The sequence below is a fragment of the Leptinotarsa decemlineata genome, unplaced genomic scaffold (assembly GCF_025532065.1).
Source record: "Leptinotarsa decemlineata unplaced genomic scaffold, Ldec_3_MD MMD2_tig00000035_RagTag_RagTag, whole genome shotgun sequence".
Taxonomy (NCBI): domain Eukaryota; kingdom Metazoa; phylum Arthropoda; class Insecta; order Coleoptera; family Chrysomelidae; genus Leptinotarsa; species Leptinotarsa decemlineata.
The window spans coordinates 1,585,669-1,609,752 of record NW_027412540.1 but is presented as its reverse complement, the minus strand read 5'-3'; the positions used below and the strand labels follow the sequence as shown (position 1 = coordinate 1,609,752).

Genomic DNA, 24,084 nt, shown 5'->3' with positions numbered 1-24,084 from the left:
AGGGCCTATGAATGAAATAAATGATTCTGATTCTGAAACATGTGTTACTGTGCGTCAGGACTAGTCTTACAATCAGCTGCTCATTCAAAGTTCACTGGTCAGACTAGACTTGATGACTATGAATATTGCTACATTATAGGTGAGAGAATATCATAGACTGAAAGAAGAAGCAGCCAAACGATCTGCTAGATACATGCAAGAACTGGACTCCGTTAATAGGGAGCAAAAAGCAGACCAAGATCGTTTGGATAATGTATCTAGAATGAGAACAGATGCTGAAAACAAGCATAGGCAGAAGCTTCACGAGAAAGAGGAAATGGAGAAGCGAATTGAGAAATTAGCCGAGCACATAAAGTAATGCCTTTTTTTGCAAACCACTTTTATACTAATTTTTTTTTTTGTAGATCAAGTGAACAGGCTCTTCAAGATCAAAGACAATTGAGGGAAGATTTGCAGTCTGATGTTGGTTCTTCCAAGCACCGTGTCCATGAAATTCAAAAACAATTGGATGATGTTGCAGAGCAACTGGGAGATGCTAGAACTGATAAGCACGAAGATGCCAGAAGAAAGAAAAAACAAGAGATAGTTGAGAGATTCAAGAGTAATTATCCCGGAGTTGTAAGTTTTAGAAATTTTTGGAATACAATTTGAAAAAAAGTCAAAATGTTACTTTGTTTATGGGCCATATTTAATAATTTATTTCAAAAATGACTTGTATGATTTCAGTACGATAGAATGATCAACATGTGTCATCCAATCCACAAACGGTATAATGTAGCCATTACCAAAAACCTTGGAAAGTATATGGATGCCATTGTTGTCGACACTGAACACACTGGAAGGCAGTGCATTAAATATCTCAAAGAACAAATGCTGGAGCCTGAAACCTTCCTACCTCTTGATTATCTTCAGGTAAAACCAGTCAAGGAGAGGTTAAGAAGCATAACTGAACCTAAGGGTGTGAAATTAATATTCGATGTACTTCAATTTGAGCCCCAAGCCATAGCAAAAGCAGTGATGTTTGCTACAAATAATGCCTTAGTTTGTGAAACCCCTGAAGATGCCATGAAAGTTGCATATGAACTTGGTGGTAGATTAGATGCAGTTGCTTTAGATGGAACATACTACCAGAAATCTGGAATTATTTCTGGTGGTAGTCTGGATCTTGCCAGGAAAGCCAAAAGATGGGACGAAAAACATATGGCTCAGCTCAAAGCTCAAAAGGTAACTATTTTTCATATCTCTTTTTTTGTTGTTGCCACAAATATTGAAATAATCTATTTTGTTTCATTTCTTAGGAAAAATTAACTGACGAACTAAGAGAATCAATGAAAAAATCTCGAAAGGAATCTGAACTAAATACGGTTGATTCCCAAATAAGAGGTTTGGAAACCAGGTTGAGATATGCTAAAACTGATATGGAAAGTACTGTGAGTAGATGAAAAATTCAGCAATCAACAACTATACTGGAGTTATATTGTTTCAGAAAAAACAAATAAACATAGTAGAGCGTGAGTTAGGTCGCCTCAATGAAGATATGAAAAAGTATGGACCTCAAATCGAGCTCATAGAAAAAAGCATGCAAACACGTGAACAACAAATTGAAGAGATCAAGTTAAAAATGAACTGCCTTGAGGATGATGTTTTCTCTGACTTTTGCAGAGAAATTGGAGTTCGTAACATAAGACAGTATGAAGACAGAGAACTTCGGGCTCAAGAAGAAAGGAAGAAGAAGAGACTGGAATTTGAAAAACAAATTAATAGAATTTCCAGTAATTTGGATTTTGAACGAAGCCGAGATACTCAAAGTAAGTTTATCTCATATAATACTGGAAACATATTCTCATACAATAACAAGCAAAATGTATGAACAGTGAGTAACACTTACACCGTTTGTTCAATGACTAGTTGAATTAATCTATTGTTGAAATTCATTTAAAGGTCTAACAATTTGTGCCAGGAAGTTTTAAACATGATTTAGGAGAACTTCTCACATTCAAGTTTGTTGAAAAGGTTAGGTACTGTATGAAAGTAATTCTTATGGTAAAGAGCAGTTGAATTGAGGTAATATTTCATCTTCTCTGTATTTATACTCTTTCTAACATATTATTTTTAAAAAATATTTTTAAATAATTTCCAATTTTTTTTGGTCTCGCCCCATTCTATAATTCCATAAGTTGTTATGCTAGGGCAAAGTAGTGTATCTCCAAATGATTTATACAGATATATTGTTTAAGATATTTGAATTTTGGTAATAATATTCATTGTTGTTCAACATATAAATGATGGGGTCATTCCTTTAGTTTACAGTGGAGGTAGTGTACAAGAAAGTAAAATTAATATTTCAAAAGATCTTAAATAAATATCATTATGTCTTCAATGTCATTAAATTTCCAGAAATCTTCTATATGTTTATTTTAAAAAGATCTTTATTGATTGATTTGAAAAATCCATTTAGATTTCATAATGAAAATATGAAATGATCTCCTAGTGCGCAACATTTCTTAGTCTTATTTCAGATGAAAATGTATCATGGAGGCAATATATTGAAACAAAAAGAAGAACAAGAACTCCCATTATTGGATTTTTTCATTAGTTTGCTCAGAAATTCAATATCTAATATCAAAAAACAAATTATTTATTAAAACCAATTGAAAAACTTAATAAAATTATAAAGTCTATATTCATGTTAAACTACAAGGAGCCTACAATCAACTTGTATGAACCAAAAAAACTAATAGATTGATCATAACTTTTTTCAGTTCTTTGATGTTTGTCTCTTTTAAGGTTAAAGTGTGTGTGATTTTTATGCTTCTCAGGTATTTTAGGGGATCTTGTGAGGGTGCAGTATTTAGCGTCAGTTTCTCAGCAAATGGACATAAAATATTATTAGCTAATATGTGTGATTGATGACTTGTTTACTTTATGGTAATTCATGATCACTTAAATGAAATGAATAAAAACACTTTCCTCTAAATATCACTGGAAAATTTTAATTATAGGACCGGTTTTGGATTTGATCCCATTATCAAGTATAATATACTTGATATTGTTGGTGATATATACTTGATAATGGGACCAAACCCGAAACTGATCGTATAAATAAAATTTTCCGGTGGTATTTAGACAAAAGTGTTTTTATTCAATTCATTTAAATTATTAACTAAATCAGGGATCATAGAAAACTTTTTGTTTTTGGTACTATGACCTTTCCCGCGAAGTTCATTAATATATATGATGAGACACGCCCAAAGAAGCCACTGTATGGCGAAACACGTGTTGTGTTTTTGTAAAAGTTTTCAGTGAAAACCTCACAATGAAGTGTTTTTTTTTAATAACTTCATTAATATTTTGCCAAGTTTCTACACTTTTTTTACTAGCTTCACTAACTTTGTTACACTAAAGCATTGACTTTGATTTCTTCAAGTCATTTATGTGTCCTCACACATTTGTGAGGAAATAATTATTGAAACATTTTCTTATATAATGTAGGCGTGTGTGTGTATGCGTGCGTGTGTGTTCGGAAAGGTTTCTGCAGTCAGGGTGTTGGGCCTCAATCTATCTATTCTCCAGTTCCTGTCGCATGTCTCTGTAAGGGTCTCAACCTGCCTACCCACAGACGAACATACAGGAACTAGCAGTAAGTCATTAATGGCCGAGATGGTAGCCGGTTGAGTTGGCGTGAGTGGTTTATTCCACTCATTCAATCGACCGATAGGTGAAACGGTGATTCGAGCCCAGAGGCCAGACAATTCATTTTATCTGCCTATCGTCCATCCCGTGCTGGGGATCGCACATTAAAAGATCAATCCTTTGCTCGCACAGATATGTATTTAACTTATACTGAAATATTATAGTATAGGTAATTATCAGTAACTTAGTATTGAAAAATTATTGGCATAAATTCTTATTTTCTTTACTTTTTATGAATATTGATTTCTGTTCATTATTGTATAGTATAATTTTATAAATGAATGAAAACCGTTTTCATACACAATATTGATTTATTTAAAAAAAGTAAGATGATAATGACCTGATATTGATATCCCCATTTATAATCCTTATATCATAAGGAATTTACTTTTGACATTTCATGAAAAATGCCTTCAACTGATCATTGAAAGATAATTGAGAATTATAAGGAGGTCTAGATATTGCTTTTATATTGTTACGTTTTCCCCTTGGGTTGGCCAATAACTGACTACACTGAACAATAAACAAACTTAACTTCATTTTACCTTAAATGCAACAAACACTTCAACTAAAACTTCAACTATTATTCGAATGTCTATCGCCTTACTAGATCGCTTCGCGTACCGCACTGTCACGTCTACTTGACTGTCTCAATGAGCGAGTGGATGGCGCTTATATTTGGCAATCGAAGGCGCTGGAACATTCCTAGGAATTCCATCGAAGTCGGTAGCATTATTCTCGCTGCATCTAGAACCGCAGCAAAAATCGTACATTCGCGCGCTCTTAAGATACGTATTCACCAAAAAAGCGAGCACGAGCGAACAAGAGTGAAGGAGCATTCTGCATCAATAATCGTCTGGTGAGTACGGGCTAGCGAGCGAGCGAATTTATGCTTGTTCGCGTTCAGAAAAGATCGAGAAGAAGGCAGTATATCAAGGTGCGTATTCACCAAAAAAGCGAGAACGAGCGAACATGAACGAACACGAGCAAACATACACGAATGCACGCTCATGCTTGATCGTGCTCGCTTTTTTGGTAAATACGCACCTTCATTCCATCGGATTGTGGGCGAAGAGCTTGTTCTTGTCTTCTTTATTCCCAATAAAATCATCATTTACTATCGTGGAGCTGTTTGAGGATATTCGGGATACCTATCTTTGGAAGGATTATCTGGGATTTGTGGGTTCTTCCATCCGGGCTTTCCCATTCCTCCAGGCGTTGGCAGAATTTGCATCCGGATGTCAAGCATGGTTTTCTTGAGAGGCTATCTGCTTTTCCGTGACTTTTTTCTTTTCCATGTTGAATTTCGAAATCGTAAATTTGTAACTTTTCGATCCACCTGGCTATTTGTCCTTCTGAGGTATTGAAGTTGAAAAGTCACCAAAGTGCTGAGTGGTCTGAGCTGATCAAAAATTTACGACCATATAAAAAGGAGTGGGAGTGATCCATCGCTTTGATCACTGTGGGTTATTTTCTCCTGACGCATTAATTTCTTTCGGATGTTCCCAGGGACTTACCAAAATAGCTGATGACAACTTCTTCATCTTGTTTCTGGAAAAGTACTGCTCCTATTCCATGTTGGTATGCATCCGTGTCCAGTATAAACAAGCCCTCCTCTTTTGGGTATGCCAGGATCGGTACGCTGGTCAAATTTCTCTTCAGGGTAGCAAATGCTTGCTGGCAATCTGAGGACCAAACAAAGGGTGTTCTCTTTTCAGTTGAGCTCTGCAACGGTTTGGTAATTTTACAAAGTCCTTCACGAAACGCCGGTAATAGCTACGGAGTCCAAGAAAACTTCTTACATTGTGTTTGGTCTTCGCTGTTGGCCATTCTTGCACTGCCTTGATTTTCTCTGGATTTATTTCAACTTCTTCTGAAGACACAACGTAAAATTTCCCTCGTTTCCAACCTTCAATAATTTGTTTCTTATGTCCACCACGAAATCGTAGGGGAACTTGATGCCTAGTCCGAAAATGAATTCGTTGACGATGTTGGCCACTAATACCCTAGTTTCTATTTTGGCAGTTTCCAAGCCGATATGAAGCCATGCTGATTTGATGACAGAATTATTTGTAGTGATGTAGTTTTCATATTTATTGAGTGGATCAGCATAGCAGATGTCAATTTTCTAAGAAAAAGTCCATATTCTTTGGACAGAGGAGAGCAAAATATGTCAATAAAAATAATTGAGTAATAATTCATAACTATTCAATACTTTACAGACAATGTGAGTCGTTGGGAACGCACTGTCAATGATGAGGAGGAAAAACTGGAAACATGCAAGAAACAGGAGTCAAAACAGAGAGATGAAATCGACAAAGATTTGCAGCAAGTAGAGCAGTTGAAAGCTTTGAAATTGAACAAGAAACAGGAAGTAGAAGCTGCTGAAGAAGAAGTTGGCAAAGCCCGAAGAGAAGTTGGATCTGTTGCAAAGGATGTGCAGGCTGCTCAGAAATCAACGGTTTCCCTTGAAGGCAAGATTGAGAGTAAGAAAAGTGAAAGGCATACTATTCTTATGCAGTGCAAGGTTAGTTTTTTCTTCAGTAATTCCTATTTCGAACAATTTCAAGAATCTTGCATATTTTTCAACTCCTACAATATTTTATAATATAATTTAATATGTCATTATTATCTAATGTCAATCAAGAGATTTGTTATCCCCAAGAGGAAGCTGACTCAACTTTTGATATTAATTTATCCGAGTCTATACAGATATAGTCTAATAACATATACACAATCCTATCTGAAGTACTCTAAGACCTAACCTAACATATATTAAGATAAAAAGACATACATTATAGGACACAAAAATGAAATAATGCAATAGCATTAGTAAAAAAATTACTTCATCTTCTAAAGACGCCAACTTGGTGGTTGGTGAAACGTGTGTCGAGAATAGTATTGCAGTTCTGGAAAAAGATCTTATTTTGGATATATTTTATGCCAGAGATTTCAGTTTTACCTTTTAACTATTCGAAAGGCAAGTCTGAGTATAAGTATGCATTGCATCTCCCCTTACGAAAATTTATCTATAGGATCAATAGAAAACTGAAACCTTGTCCATCCAAGATAACAAGCGTCTCACACACATATTTTCCACATGAGAAGGACAGTTTATGTATTTCGGAGACTACATTAAGGGTCTCCTCAAAAAGTGTGATAAGTGAAAGTGTATCCCGTTAGATATTAATTGAGAGTCCTAGAGTTGACTCAGTGGCAGATTCACTAGTAGGCTTGAGCCTAGGGCGGCGGATTTTCAAGGGCGGCAAATTTGTGCCAAACATTTTTTTTGTCTTACAGAAATAAAAAATAAATAAATACCTAAATACCATTAGGTTCCACCACTTAACTGAACCTGTCAAAGTGGGGAATTTAACATTTGTCAATCTGCTAATACTTTTTTTATACTACGTTGGAATTGGCCGCGGTGGTAGTGCGCCCGACTCACAATCGGAAGACCGTGGGTTCGATTCCTGTCTCGACCAGATATTTTTCTCGAGAGAATTTATCAGGTTAAAGCTGGGATGATTCTGCAACAGAGTTAGGAATCAAACGTTAAAAGGTAAGACCTCGTTAGTCCTTAGCTCGCACAAGTTTCTCAACTTCTGAGAGTTGTCGTTCGTATGGGGGCGACAGCTGATTAACGGAAAAACAGATTTGTGTTGGTAGTCTTATTTGGAGTGCGGTGCGGGACGTGCGGGAACAAATGACGATCATTCGCTAAGAGTGTCTGGCCAAAATGAAAGCGCGGTGAGCGGTTGGATCGCCGAGGGAGCCGAACGTTACGTTACGTGTGGCAGCACTGAGTTCGGGAGCAAGAGAGAAAGTCACCTTGGATAATTGCGTCTTGCAATTTCTAATTAAGTATTTAGTGGGTTGTATACACAATTTGTCAATCATTTATCAAAAATTAGTACAAGTATTCTTATATAGTTTAATAATTGTGATGAATATACCAAGTGTTTAGAAACTGTACAGTTATTTTTGGAATCCAATGATGTTAAAAACAGATTATAAACATATTTTTTTAACATCATTTTGAAACTCAGAAAATTTACTAAACTCGTTTAGAATAAGTTTAGAAAATGTACTACAGGTTTAGAATGATTGTAATCGGTTCTTAATTTTTCATAAGATATGAATTTTTTTAAAATCAAAATCATTTTTTAGTCTTTTAATTCTAAAATATTTTGGTCCACCGTCTTTTGTCCGTGTAGGGTATCGAAATGCAGAGATCAGAAGGAGCGGCTAAATTTGAATAGCCTACTGGCGGCAAATGTGTTGATCCGCCACTGAGTTGACTAGTAGTTTTCTTCATCTCCTGAAGACGCCAACTCGGTTGGAGAAACGTGTTTCTAAAAGAATATTGCATTTCTGGTTTTTGGGAAAAGTGCTTGTTTCGAATTTCTTCAGAGTATATCAAAATCAGAACATACTTTATTGTTGAAATAACATAATTCTTATTTAAAAAGTCAGTTGCAGTATATAGTTGTGTTACCATTTTTCATGTAGATTTTGTGTAGACTTTTCATATGAGTCTGCAACCACATAAACTTCATATTCAACAAAGTGTTGAAAACTTTCTGAAGAATTTGTATTGAATTCTGTCTCTACATCTTTTCAAGAAGGTAATACCTTCATGAACAACAAATGTTTGATTAGCTGGTTTCACTTTCCTTTACTGAAGTTTATTTTAAATCATTTTGAAATATTCTATTCAAAGCTCTATCTCTAGGTTGTCATGTCAATTTCAGATGGATGATATAGCCATACCTATGATAGTTGGTAATATGGAAGATATTGCTGCAGGTGACCCTTCCCAATCTTCTTCGGGAGCAGATACTAATAGCACCATTCATCAGTATGAAAAAGAGGCAAGGTAACTACAAGCATAACTTGACCTTCAGACTTTGATATTTTATTTGTTCCAGAATAAAAATTGATTATGAAAGTTTATCAGATAATCTGAAAGATCTCGAAGAAAAAGATGAAATCAAAAAGATGGCTGACAAGCTCATGAAATCCATTCATAACCTACAAGACACACTCACCAAGATTCAGGCACCTAACATGAAAGCCATAGAAAAACTTCAGTTGGCTTGTGGAAAATTACAATCCACCAATGAAGAATTCCAAAAACTCCAGAAGCAGAACAATAAATCAAAGGCTGCTTTCGAAAGAATCAAACAACAAAGATATGAGCGCTTTACAAAATGTTTTGATCACGTTTCTAATGAAATTGACAACATATACAAGGCATTGGCTCAAAATCAGTCCGCTCAGGCATTCTTGGGTGCCGAAAATCCCGAAGAACCTTATTTGGATGGAATAAACTACAACTGTGTAGCTCCAGGAAAACGTTTCCAGCCAATGTCTAATTTGTCAGGAGGGGAAAAGACTGTAGCTGCACTAGCTTTACTGTTTGCCATCCACAGTTATCAACCTGCTCCATTTTTTGTGCTGGACGAGGTGGATGCAGCTTTAGATAACACAAATATTGGCAAAGTGGCGAAATATATCAGAGAGAAGACAGAGTCTTTACAAACAATTGTTATTTCTTTAAAAGAGGAGTTTTATTCACATGCCGATGCACTAATAGGGATTTGCCCTGAGATAAAGGTGAGATATGTACTTCAAATATATGCCCTTTGTATTATAAAATGCCATCAGAATTGTCCCGGGATTGACTGAGAGGGCATGCTGTCGTTTTTTGTCATTCCACAGTGTATTATCGGAAGCGTTTTTCAAGTCTTCTCCAAAATAAAAGGAAATGTGAAACGCCATGGGTGATAAAATTTAAAATCTTCCTTTAAAAACCTTGACTCACTAAATTGTATAAAGAAATTGAGTTTTTTTGTTAATGAAAATACACCAGTCTCCTCTAGACTAATTTTTCTATAATTTTCGCAAGTGCTATTATCATGTCATGTCATGTCTCCATTTTCATAGAAAGAAATCACATTAGAGGTTTTTAGAAAATTTGTATTGATAAAGCATTGTATTATTAGGCAGGTTTTTGGCCATTTTTAACTCTTGAAGATTTGTTTTATCTGTTATATTAATATCAATTAAATTAACTACTCGATCATGAGAAGTGTGAATGTTATCTAACAATTTTTCTTCAATTGAGCAGAAATAATAATTGAATTTACTCGAGATTAATGGAGTATTCAATTTTTGCTTTCCACTCTTAACCCTTAAACTATCAATTACTTCCAAGTTCCTTTTGATTTACTTGATTTTTTTATTCTGTTCGTGTAGGGGATAGTTTTTGCTATTTTAATGTTAATGTTATATTGATTTTGCACTGTAGGTGAAATATTGTAAGAAATATACTGGCGTCAATTTTGGAATGTATTACCAACAAAGATTTCTTGCAGGTTCACTTATGCTTTTTGTAATCAACTTTTTTGAATTTTTTTTAAATTATTATTCTTTGATTTAGAAATGTTTTGTTGAATGAATACAATAACATACGATAGTGTTCTACAAAAGGTTCTTTAGATAATAGAATTTGGTTACAGTTAGTTGAAACACACAAATCACAGAACCCACTGTGAGTTGCAGCACAATAGTCTTCCATATTTGAGCTTCATATTGAATGGTGCTTTGTTGAAAAATGGTTCTAACATATATTCTCTATGACAGGTACGGATCTGCTGAGGGTTTATCATAAGGTGTTTCCTGCAGGTAGTGTTTGTCTTCAAAAAACACCTAACCAGTGATTGAAAACTTCTAATATGGAGTTGGAATAGCTTCAAAGTAAGACTAGGATCAACTAAAAGTTCTGGTTTATTATAACAAACTCAACTTTACAAAATATTCAATTTGACATTCACATTATCTATTATACCTAATGATCCAATAATATTTCAATAAAAAAAAATTATAACGATTCACAACATACTTCCCACCTTGAGTTACAAATTTTGAGTAGGGTAACTCAACTCAAATTTCAAATTGTTAACTTTGATGGGGGTTTAACTTTTCCACCACACCTCGTGACTACAACAGATTCGTCATCAGGTCTGGATAGAAAATCATCTTCATTGGTTTCTCTGGGATCTTTGGTTCTTTTCTGCTGAATCTTTCCTTTTTGTTCTTCAATTCTATGTGCCTCTTTCAAATCTATTTCATCTTCTCGACAATTAGTTACCAGTGAATAGATTCTTTGTAGCGGTCTTTATGAAGTACCTGTGGCTATTCTCAGGAGAAAAACGCGAACAATTTTATAAGTCAATTTTCGGAAGAAATCAATTCTTGCAACATCAGTTGACTTTCATTCTTCCCATTTTTATGTGAGCAGTTGAAAATAAATCTTTGTATTCAACATAAAATTCTAATAATTTTTTCGAATCCACAAAATCATTCATGGTACCAAGAATAATCTTGTCGAGAATATGATATTGAAGAAGTAATACATCTTCTTTTCTCTCTATTGACCATATCTTCTTCGACAATATAATTTTGTGTGGGCCAATCATCAGAAGATTTTTCAAGCCATGTAGGACCCTTCCACCGTTTTGATTCAATTGAATGTTTTGGAAAACATCCTCTGAAAGGAAGATCGGCTGGATTAGAGTCACCTGAAAGATGAAACCATGCTTCCTTTTTGGCAAGTTTTCGTATTTCTTCTACCCGATTCCATATAAAAGGTTTCCAATGATCTTGTTTTTGAATCCATGCTGAAATAGTTATCGAATCAGTCCACCAAAAAACTGATACACCCGATGACTATTTTCAGTTGGTGTCTTCCATAATCTTGTTCCAATCATGGCTGCCAATGTATGTATGTATGTATGTATATAGCAGGGAGGGTGAGTGTATACCCACAGCACTTAGGCCACATGTGACCCATTGTACATCCTTCTGAGGAGTTGTCCTCATAGGTCATCGTCCATCCTGTCCTTTCCAGGAAGGTGGACAGGTCACTAGGAAACATCTTCTTTATATCAGCAGGTGTAGGCCAAGACTCGCCGAACACACGCTCTCTTTGGCAACCTTGAGGTATCTCACGGCGGCCTCCTCGAAGGTTTTGGAAGGTCCAGCAACATTACTGTCGTTGCGCGGCTTTTTCAACCTTTCTGGGGTTCCCCTAATGGAGGTGTTCAAGGTTTCTTCCGGTTCCCCAAGGGGATCGTTCGTAACCCTGCGGCCATTCAGCTGTCGGAACGATTCCTTACACCTTAGCTTGGGTAGGCTGGTCCACGGTGGCATGTTTCGCAAAGGCTTTTGGGGAGTTTCAGTTCCCCTCACCATACTTATTTCTGCCACTGACCAGGAGTCCGGCGATCCCGTCCGTAAACATATTGGCTTCCCGGACAGGGCCCCCAGTCCCCTGGCCGTTCCCCTATCTGCCACCTGGGGACTTGCCCGATAGATAACCCAACCCACGGGATGGTTGCCAATAATTCTAGGCGAGGTATGTCAATTGAATAAATAGAAGAAACTCGAGATTTGGCTTCAACCAACTGTACACTATATTCAGATCTAAAAAAAATGGCTGTTACATAAGAATAATGACTTGCATCACAAAATACTATATTAATATGAATAACAACTGAAGGAATTTATCCCTACCAAAAACAAAACAAAGAATGAATGTGTATGAAAGGTTTCTCAGAATTCTTAGCATGTTCCTGTTTTTGTTTCACTTGGTTAGGTTGATTTAAACGAGGTCTTAACTGGTCTCCATGCTTTCTTTTTGTCGTTCCATTCACCTCAATAATATATGAATAAGGTCCAGTTTGATCCAATACTGTTCCTGGTGTGGATCCTTTACCAAGTGGATTATTCATCCAAACTGTCTGATTAGGATTAAATATCGAGTCCTTTGAACCACGATTATGATTTCGTTTCTGATCAAGTGTAGCTTTATCAATGTTTTGTAATAAGTCAGGTTTCAATTGCTCGCACAGAATGCATAAATTTCATCCAAACATCAATTCGTTCGGAGCCCTGCTTGTTGAACGTTTTATAGTATTACGATAAGTCATCAAGAAACTTCGTAAACGTTCATATTGATTCTTCTCTTGTCCACTAGCTGACATGCGATCTTCAAAAGTCTTCACTGCTCTTTCTGCAAGTCCGTTTCTCTTGCAAAATAATCCGAACTCTTCAGCAGTTAACTGAAGACCATTATCTGACAATTATTTTCAGATAACCTAATCTCGAAAACTCTTCACGAAACTCGTTTATTGTTGATAATATCGGAAAAATCTCTAGCCAGCGTGTATAAGCATCTACTATGATTAGCCACATTTTTTCTTTGAAAGGTCCGGCAAAGTCTATATGCACACGCGACCATGGTTCTGAAGGAGCACTCCATGGATAAAATGGAAGTTTTTGATCATTTTGTTTAGATTCTTGACAAGGAGTACATGTTTTAACGAAAATTACGATGTCATTGTCCACGTTCGGCCTGTACACATGTAAACATGCACTGGACTGCATGGCAGTTATACCAGGGTGTCCATCATAAAGCATCATCAATACCTCACGTCGAAGTACTTCTGGAATACATATTCTTCCTTTCTTAAGAAGAATATTTTCTTCAAACAAAAGTTCCTCACGTTTTTCGAATTACGGAAGAATTTCGTTAGGTAGTTGTCTTTTATCAGGCCAACGGGATTGTATGTATCTTATAACTCTGATGAGAATAACATCACTCGATATTTTTGACTGTAAAACTTTCTTTGTGATGAAGGGTGGTGTAGTCTAAGATGCAGAAATTGACTTCTTTTAGGTAGTCCAGCTTCTTCCAAAGGTGATGCTTTTGTATCAGGACGTGATAATGCGCCTGCAGGTGCATTTTCTTTACCTGGCTGGTACGTTATGTCAAAATCAAAGCTATTCAATGTCATGGCTTATCTGAGAAGTCTATTACTAGCAATCTTTGGTGTTTCATGGTATTTACTAAATATTCTTTCTAGAGGCTTGTGGTCTGTTAATAGTGTAAAATGTCTTCCATATAGATAAAGGTGGAATTTTGTATCTGCAAACACGATTCCTACTTTATCTGTAGTGGAATATTGGGTTTCTGCATCACTCAAAATGTGTGGAGCATAAGCAATTGGTTTGAGTTGTTTGTTAGGGAAGTCGTGGAATAAGACTGACCCAATACCCTTTGAACTCGCATTACTTGTAACTACTACTGGCAATTCATGATTGAAACGTACCAGAGTATCTGATGAACTAAGGATGTTCTTTAATTCATGGAATCATTTTTCATCATCAACTGTCCACTTGAATGTTGAGTTGTTTTTCAGGGTTTCTGTATAATGGAACGCAAATAACATGTAAATCTGTTATAAAACGTCCATAATAAGTTATCGATTCCAAAAAAGATCTGAACTCACGTATAGGGGAAAGTGGGGCAGGTTCAACCATGAAATCAGCTGTAGCGTAATGAAATATGAATAATAAGATTATTAAAGATGGCGTCGAGTGAGGACGTGAACTGTGGCATCTGTAGTGCTAAATGCAATAGTTCATCTATTTTGTGCACAAAGTGTTCAAAATGGCATCATTCGAAGTGTATACAAATGTCGGCGCAGCAACTTAATTACTATAACACGGAACTCAAAAGCGAAAATGGTAAAAGATGGATGTGCAAATAATCTGGTAATTTGGAGGTTATGTCGACTGATAATCACAACAAAGGAAAAAAACTGGATAATGAAGACGAACTGGATGAAAATTCAGGTAGACAATGTACCCTTAACGATGTAATGATAGCTGTAAATGAAATGAAGAATAAATTGTTTGAAATGGATAAAAACTACTCTGATTTAATGATCAAATACAAAGAACAAATCGATGTCAATAAAGCACTACAAAACGAAATAAGAGACCTGAAAAAACAACTAAACCATGAAATTGATGTCAGGGAACAGAAGGAACTAAATAACAACATTATTATTAAGGAAATTCCGGAATCAGAAAGTGTAGAAAACCTAATGGAGATCGTGAAAAAAATGGGTAGTATACAGACGGAAAATAAAAATCTTAGAGTATATAGGCTTGGGAAAGGATCCAAATATCCAGCACCAATAAAAGTCTGTTTTGAAAATCCACAAAGTAAGGAGAAGTTTTGGCAAGTTACCAGAAAAAAGAGAATTACTACCAAAGATCTCGGTTTCGATAACCCATCGATTGAACCTATATGCGTTGACCATCACCTTACAAAGAGAAAACAGGAGCTATATAAAAAGGCTAGGAATTTCAGAAAGGAACACAATTTCAGGTTTATCTGGGTCAAGGATGGAAACATTTTCCTGAAGAAGGACGAAGGTAGCAAAGTTAACCTGATTAATGACGAAGATGACTTGAAAAACTGGTTCTTAGGCTGGCAAACAAACTTCACATTTGTTATGCTAATATGCAAAGTTTGCGTAATAACTTGGACGAACTACATTGTTTTATAAAAAAAATGGCTGTGATATCTTGGTATTGACGGAGACATGGCTGTCTGAGAATGAAGTTCAATTTTTTTATCTAGATGGATTTGTGGCTGTTCATTCCTGCAGAGGAGGAGCTGGAGGTGTTTCAGTATATATTTGTGAACATATTGATTTCAGTGTGATAGAAAAAGTTGATGGTTCTGATCAATATAATTTAATGGCAGTTTTCTTAAAATCTTTAAATCTGCAAATATATGGTATGTATAGACCACCGAAATATCAGTTTAGGGAATTTATCTATATATTTCAGAATATATTATGTAACAAAAAGAATAAAACTATTTTACTGGGAGATATGAATGTCAATCTTCTCAATGCAGATTCAGAGGAAACAAAAGAATACATTGATGTGGTAACTACAAGTGGTTTTAGAGTATGTAACATAGTTGACCAGAATAATGCGACTCGACAAACAAGCAAAACGAATTCTCTACTGGATCATGTCCTGGTTAATAAAAATATTAAGTGTGATGTCTCAATATACAACTATGCTCTATCTGATCATAAGCCCTTAAATATCAATGACATTTTTAAAGGAAAGATCCCAGTTTGTCGCTGTTGGTGAGAGCATGAGTGAGTATATAAAAAAAAAAGATTGTGGCGTACCACAGGGTTCCGTTTTGGGGCCCCTTTTCTATACACTGTACAGTGTACACTGTACTATTTAAACAAAAAAATTCAATTTGTGGAAATATTGAATTAAGAATAAATAACTTACCCTTAATGAATGTTGCAAAAACCAAGTATTTGGGACTCATAATAGATGATAAGTTAAACTGGTTAGGACACATAGAACATATTAATGATAAAATTGTACCAATGTTAGGAGCTCTATATAGGTGTTCCAGTTACTTGAGTTTCAATAATAGATACTTGGTTTACAATGCATATATATTGACGAATCTTAGGTATCTGTTAATCATATGGGGCATTACTGATTTCAAAAAAATTCAAACGCTACAAAATAAATCAATAAATATTCTATTTCAAATTCCATTTCGAACCCACACAAATGATTTATTCTCACAGACTGAACTACACTCAATTAAATATCTACTTCAACTTGAGCAATGCAAGAACATATATAAAATAAAAAACAAAACGATCTACTAGTCAACAACCAGTTTTATGAGTATAATACAAGGGGTAGAAATGACTTACACCTTAGCATGGTAAGAACGAATAAAGGATTATACAATCCTTTTACACAGGCTATAAAAGTCTTCAATGAATTACCTGTCCATATACGTGAGTTGCCGGGCTATAGTTCATTCATCAATAGTTTAAAAGAACATGTGAGCCTCGAGGCACATGTCTGATATTTTGATACTATGAGCTTAGTAGTGGTCTACTAGTTTTTATGTTTCACTTGTCATGTTGAATGTTTGTGAATCCCGAGACCAGCATTCTTGCTGATTAGGGAGAATAACAACATATTTTATATTTATAATATCTTAACTATATTGAACTGTACGCTGTTGTTATAATTAAAAAAAAAAAAAAAATCATTTTGAATTATTAACATTACCAAACGGTTGAATCTGCCCCTATGGTATGATACTTTCAACCGATGGTATGTAAATCAATAAATGATTCTTGTGGTAGTTTTACAGATATTTACTCAGTTTATATACTATGTAAGTCACATTTATACTTATCAAATTCACATGTTAAGTGGAAAAATCTATTTTGAATGAAAGTAATGATAATGTTCTGACCATTTTGGCTGCTCTAGGTGCTGTCAGCTTCAACACTGTATCGCAGCGATTAACAATTGATGTATCTTCCACAGCTGGATAATAAAACTTATCACTTGGTACCTTATGGCATAATGAGGTTGATGATTTCTATTTCAATTTCTACGTAATGAACGACGCACAGAACGGTAAAAGCACCTAAAACGTGGTCAAAAATAAATTATCACTTTTTTAAAATATTATGGATAGAAATTGACATATTGTGATATTCTTAATATAAAAAAAAGACAAATCAATAATGAAGATACCCAACCATACCCAACCTTAGGAATATCCACGAGTAATCCCAACTTGTCTTTAAAATCTTTTTGAATTTGTTTCTTTACATTTTTGTTCGTTACGCGACTCTTGTAGACTTTACCATGTAGTAAAGTCTCACCATTAAGCCATTCGTGGTCTTTTTCTGAGAAACGACTTTCTGTACTATTACAAGCAATCCATTTACGTTTATATACCACTTTAAAAGTCTTAACTACTTTTTGAAGTTCATCACTTTTTTCCGGGGGGGCACTTGGTTGTTTCAACCTATTTTTCATCCAAATCCTGTAGCTTTCTGTCAAACAATCGCTGTGGACCTGCTCTAATAAGCTCGTGTAGTTTTTTCTTATCATATATGTAACAGAAGGTCCACAATCTGTAACAATTGATAAAATATCACTTAAAACTCTAACAGAAAAATTCTATGAAATGTGAATACTTGTGAATGATTTTGCTTCATAAACTTATTCTAGAAACTTTGAAGTGTCATAAAAGTAATTATTATTTTGTTGCAATTAGTTGCACATATTCAAAATGTCTACGATTGCTGAAGAATGACGAAAAATACAAGTTTTATTTTTATACAAATGATTTTACACTCTATATTCGAAAATAAAGCCTATTAAATAAAACTTATGTATCTTAAAATGTAGTGCATACCTTGACCAACAACATCCAACCAATATATCACAAATTATAAATTATTTAATAAGCAAACAAATGATATTCAGGGGTTATTTAAAACAAACAGATGCTTGGTGAACAAACGCTAGATTTCAACTGCTCTCACGTCACAAATAATGGACATACACAGGTAATGATGGTCACAAAGGATGACCCATTTATCTATCTATCTGAATGTCCATTATTGCCTGTGACAATTGAAGTTGACAAATTTCATTTATGGCCAGGTTTTAAGTTATTTTACCGCTATGTGCGACCGACTACTGATCTGTTTCAGTACTGATTGTGCTTGGTCGTCGATTATTTTTACTTGCAGTTTTGCCCTTCTTATTTTGTTCAGAAGAAACTTCTCATTTCCCTTCGTTTTTTTATATCTTCCTTTTTTTTTCTCTACGATTCTCCTTTTCCTGTTCAATCTGTTCAAGTAAAATAATAATTCAAAACATAATATTTTTGAAGTTATAATAAAATTTACCTTGGTTGGAAGTAATGATATTCCATAAACTTACAGATTTCATTGGAGCACTAGAATTTGATGGTAACTCAGCATTATTTAAAGATTGATCTGTTCTTTCATCGTCAACAGACTGGTCATCTATAATTTCATTATTACTAACAGCGGAATCATCAACTAATTGGCCATCATTCTTATATAAATTCTCATAACTTGCTTGAAAATCTTCTTCTTTGAATGCTGAAGTATTTACTGACCAATGTCCTGGATTTTCAAACCCTTTGGTAATGTTCTTTTGTGTGATAGCAGCTTGATAGTAGTGATTGACATAATCGAATGATTCTGAGAATCGAATGATGAGTACTCGAGTGATCCCAAAAATCGAAATATCATTCAAATAGTATCCGAATATCATTCGGATACTACGTCACTCGTCACTCACCGCTTTAATTCGAGATCCAGCGATGCGAGCAATAAACACGCAATCACTCGATGCTCTTGAGGTCATGTGCCATGTGAAACGTCCACATTAATTCGCTTTGAAGTTGCTATTCGTTTGAAGGCGGGAATCGTGAATCAGCTACATGAAGAAATTCGGAATGAACTGGATTTTTTTATGAATTAGGATTTTTTGAATTTGTCGCACTAAGAATACAAACAGAGAACATTGAAATTGAAACAGTGGTAATAATTTTTCAGTTTGGAGGATTCGAAGCCGTTGCAACGAAATTTCTGTTATTATTCACACATTCCACTATTTTTTTCTACTCTTACTTATTGTGTAGTTGATACCTATATTCCGTTATTATTAGGTACTGTTTTGATATTGAATAATGCGGCCTGGAGCTAAGAAATCTATTGTTTGGGAACATTTCGACAAAATAGAAGATGGTCAAGTTCAGTGTCGAATTTGCAAGAGAGTTCTCAGGTTTTTTAGTAACACTACAAATTTAAACTAACATATAATTTATTTTCATTTTTGTGAGGACTTTCATTTTTTGTTTATGTTTTCAACATATTTTAACAAGCCACCATTAAATTTCAATAAAGTTTGTAATTTTAATTATTCAAAGTCAACAAATTTCTGAACATTCTCAGCCCAAACCTGTATTTCACCACATCCTACAAAGAAGTGTCGGTATATAGGCCGGCACACTACTAATTTGATTCGATACATACAACATTCCAATGATCTGAATCATTTAAATGTTTCCATTTGACATCTCGAGTGATTGCAATAATTGATGGACCGATTATTTTTAATTCGAATAATCCCATTACTACTTGATAGACAATCTAGGTCAACTGAGGATAACATGACCGCCTTGTTATCGACAGAAATTAATGGATTCAATTGAGATATGGGATTCATGATTATCTAACATAATGAGATTGTAACTTTCAGTTGAGCAGTTTGTTTGTCTTTGAATATGCTCCAGAACTTTAGGAAATAGATCGGAAGTCATCCAACCACTACGATGCAAACAAAAGTTATCAATTCCCCTCTGTCAGAAGCTGTTAGACTGACTTGTTTTTCACCATTAGTGGTAACCACTTTTATAGGCTTCATCACAGTCGTTACCCCTGTCTCCTCTAAATTAAAAATTTGCTCTGGTTTGAAATTGTGTTTTTTAATAACAGCAGTGTAGTTTTTTAAAAAACTTAGCAAATATTGTTTTACAACTTGTCAAGCTAGTATTTTCAGGCTTTCTCAATGAGATCTGGTTTTTATTTCTTCACATGAATGCTCTTACCCAATATTTACAATTTGGTGAGGAACTGGCGTACTCAAATGCCAATGTTTGAATTTGCAAATATGTTAAACCGTAGTTCATATTTGAACACTTTTGATGTAATTAACTAATTGTGCTTTCTGTTCGTTATAAAAAAACTTGTCATTCGGTATATTTGCTTGAATATACATTTGAATGATCTTCTATGCTTTCATTACCAGAATCATCATATTAATATATTTTAGATAATATTAATTGAATTTAGATAACTTTGATTTCACCAAACATTTCTTTTATTGCATATGTATCCGTAGGTGTGAAGAAGAAAGTAGAAGGTACTGCAAGGTACTTTAAGTATAACATCAAATCATTGTAAAAAATGACCCTATGTTATACTTGAAGAAGAAAAAAATGTTTGATAACTCTTTCCGACAGGGCTTTGAGTGCGTTGGCGGAGGCAATAAAGTTCTCATTCTCCAAAGGTATGTTCCTACCGTGTCTAAAAATTGCCACAATCATTCCTTTACATAAAGGAGGCGATCTTGACAACCCAGCTAATTTAGGCTAATTCCTTTGCTACCCGTCTTGTCTGAAGTTAAAGAAAAACTTGTAAAAAAACGAGTGATATCCTTCCTCAAGAAAAACAATATAATAAAATTATTCAGTTTGGCTTTGTCTTCAAAATGAACACAAGACGCTATATTTTAGCTCCTGGAAAACCTGTACACCAATCTTAATGAAAGAGAATCTTCGACGGCCACGTTTTGTGACCTAACCAAGGCCTTCGATTATGTAGACCACATGCTACTTCTTCGCAAGCTAGAAGTTTACGGATTCAGAGGATCTGCATTACTTTTATTTGAGGCGTACCTTTCTTATCGGCGACAGAATGTTCTATGAGATGGAATTTCATCAGAGGAACGTTTTATTGGCGGTGGGGTCCCACAATGTTCTGTTTTGGGATTGGTGTTGTTTTTTACTTATGTCAATGACTTAGTCCATGTGGACATGACTGGTAAATTCACAAGTTTCGCTGATGACACCACTATCCTCTGGCATAGTAATACCGCCTCAAATTTACTTGATCAAATCATATTGCCATAAGAAGGTTGAAAGACTGGTGTGATTCTAATCTTTTATCATTCAACATTGACAAAACAAATGTCACGTTTAGATGTAGCATAGGAAAAGTACTCTAGGAAAATATGAAAATTGAAAATTTGGAGGAAAACAAATTTTTAGAGCAAATTAAAATCGAAAATTTTATTTCCATGTCGACTTTTTATGTAAAAGACTAGCAGTATGATATCATGCAGTGAGAGTTGTTGCAAGAGAGTTAGATACTACTATTACAAGATCACTTTATTTTGCACAAATTGAGTCCTATTTATGTTATGGAATTTGTTTCTGGGGAAATTATGCACAATTTCGTTTCAATATTGTATTCTCTCTACAAAAAAGATCCATCAGATATTTATGCCAGGCTTGCTACAGGTATTCATGCCGCCCATTTTTTGTGAAGCAAAAAATTCTGACCTCAGTATGTCTTTTTATTTTGGAAACAGTGTGTCTTATCCACAAAAAATATAAAAATCAATTTAATACCACCTCAACTTATAGTACACGCCAGTCTTACTTCATTTCCCTCCAACACCTACTCTAGCCCTTACACAAAATTCTATTATTTTCAATAGCAATAAGTTATTTAATCACCTTCCCATTAATTTAAGGCGAATATATAATGAAAAGTAATTCAGAAAGAAAGTAAAAGAATTCCTTGTTGGGAGGCCGTATTATAGTGTGGACGAATTCTACTAAGGCTCTATCGAGTAATTGGCATGTAGCTTTGTGTAAACAAGTTATTGAAATCAACACGAAATGGCTATCAATGTTCATTACTTAGCATTATATATTTACATTTACTCAATATTCATATCTGTTTAAAATCTGTTTTTCCGTTAATCAGCCGTCGCCCCCATACGAACGACAACTCTCAGAAGTTGAGAAACTTGTGATTCCTAACACGGTTGCAGAATCATCCCAGCTTCAACCAGATAAATTATTTCGAGAAAAATATCTGGTCGACGCGGGAATCGAACCCACGACCTTCCGATCGTAAGTCGGGCGCACTACCACCGCGGCCAATTCCACAACAATTCATGTATATGTATATTCATGTACTTATATTTGTATCTATTCAGCTGGGCTCTGCTATTGTCTCTAATCATTATTTTAAAGCTTATATTTGTTAATTCAACGTTCCATATACACGTTTTAATTTACTTGACTTTGCCAATTAGATGTTCAGATCTTGGGTAACAAAGCATATTTTGATTGGATTTGATAATTCTAGTGGCTTATGATGCACTGTTTGGAACCTTTGGTGTAGTAATGGATATTACTGGAGTTTTTTCCCAACACTAAATCGTTATTTTCAACACCTCGACACGTGTTTCGATCTCCAGTAATATTAATTCTAGTGGCGTATATTTTTATTTCAATTCTTGAATACAGTGTTCCACGTTTCACATTAAATCGTATGGCAGCTTGTCTTTGAGACATGTGTTTTCTGATAATCTGGTTTAAAGCACATTCCATATGATTCTCACTTATATTATCTATTTGTCTTCTTTTTGTGAACACGTACCATCTGAAATGTAGAATATACACACTGATCAGAATGGATCAGGGCACATTCAACCACCGGTTGAATATGCCCTATGTATCCAACCAGCTATAGCTGGTTGAAAGTTCCTCCCCTGTATTTGTTGGGATTCGTCATTATTTACTTCCAAACGTTTCAATTTGAGGTTAGAACAGCCTTGCAATATTAATTCGGTACAATATGGAGAGCTAATGACAAATTTGGTATTTATAGTTTATTAAATATGTGAGTGTTATTATAAAATTTTAAAAAAATGTAAAAATTTACCTTAATATCACAAATATTGCACTTTATTTTTTATCTTAACCAGCAACTTCCACAGAGCAACTAAAGTACACATGAAGTATCGGTGGGTTGAAACAAATTCGCAGTATTATTCACGAGCAGAAAGTTTGAAACGTAAGTGAATTATGGCAACTTGTTGAATGTGCCCCGTGGTTGAATTTACCCCACTTTTACCTATTTGTAGGACTTGGCATATCATTTATAGCTTCAATGCATTCTGATGTAGAATGTTATCCTTCTGCATCAATTTTGTGACCCAAAACTGTTACACAGCTTTATAACCATCTACACTTCGATTATTGTGTTCCAACTTTCTAAAACTTGTTTTAGTCGTACCATATGTAAATCCTTATTGGGTGCAATTATTAAAATATTCAAATAGCACAATGTTTCTTCAATATCTGCTTGAAGTTGGTCCTTTAAGTTTTGCGATAATAACCTCGGATTGTTGATGTAACTGAATATTTCCTTGAATCAGAAAGATATGCAGCTGAAGATATGCATCCTTCAGATCGATTTTGAAAAAATATCTGCCTCCGCTGAGTTTTGACATTATATATTCAAAGCATATGGATTTATCGTTACTGAAAAATCCCCATAAATACGAATGTTTTCATTCAAATTGATTGCCAAAACTATGGGTGTTGCCCATTCATATCCAGCTCATCTTCTGCAACTAAACGATACAGTTCAGCCCTCACCTGTTCTTGTAAGACTATAAGAACTGGTCTTGGTGTAACTGCTTTCGATACAACATTTTCTTTCACGTGTATCTCAACTAAGTGTTCACGAACTGCTCCAATTTTTCCATTAAATAAATCACTAAATTCCTCAAATATAGCTTCATGTTCTGAAACGTGATTAAGGTTGATTTCTGTATCCAAAATAATGTATGAATTCTTTGTCCGATTTTCGAGTGGTTGGATTTTTTTTGTTTTTTCTTTCTTGAATTCAGCATAGCTCTTCTGGTGGAAGAGGTATGTTGAAAGCAATACAGCAATCGAGACCAAATATAGGAATGTCGACTGTAGCGAAGCCTGTTCCAAAATAAGTCCTGTTGCTTCAATTTCTTTTAGGGCCTTTAGCCAGGCCA

General features: G+C 34.9%; 2 protein-coding genes across 2 annotated transcripts in view; one reads left to right on the top strand and one right to left on the bottom strand.

Moving 5' to 3' along the window:
- Window positions 1–24,084, top strand: part of SMC1 (Structural maintenance of chromosomes 1) — a 55,557-nt gene that overhangs the window by 30,275 nt on the left and 1,198 nt on the right. The window contains exons 8-15 of the mRNA XM_023167046.2: window positions 140–354; window positions 405–618; window positions 727–1,224; window positions 1,299–1,430; window positions 1,487–1,808; window positions 5,916–6,220; window positions 8,448–8,572; window positions 8,625–9,312. Of these exons, the coding sequence (XP_023022814.1) occupies window positions 140–354; window positions 405–618; window positions 727–1,224; window positions 1,299–1,430; window positions 1,487–1,808; window positions 5,916–6,220; window positions 8,448–8,572; window positions 8,625–9,312 (2,499 nt within the window). The remainder of the gene's footprint in view (window positions 1–139; window positions 355–404; window positions 619–726; window positions 1,225–1,298; window positions 1,431–1,486; window positions 1,809–5,915; window positions 6,221–8,447; window positions 8,573–8,624; window positions 9,313–24,084) is intronic.
- Window positions 11,056–17,523, bottom strand: LOC141480952 (uncharacterized). The gene is made up of 2 exons (XM_074171704.1): window positions 17,176–17,523; window positions 11,056–17,050 (listed from the first exon to the last, which is right to left on the bottom strand). Exons 1-2 carry the CDS (start codon window positions 17,521–17,523, stop codon window positions 17,015–17,017), a joined length of 384 nt encoding a protein of 127 aa, XP_074027805.1. The 3' UTR covers window positions 11,056–17,014.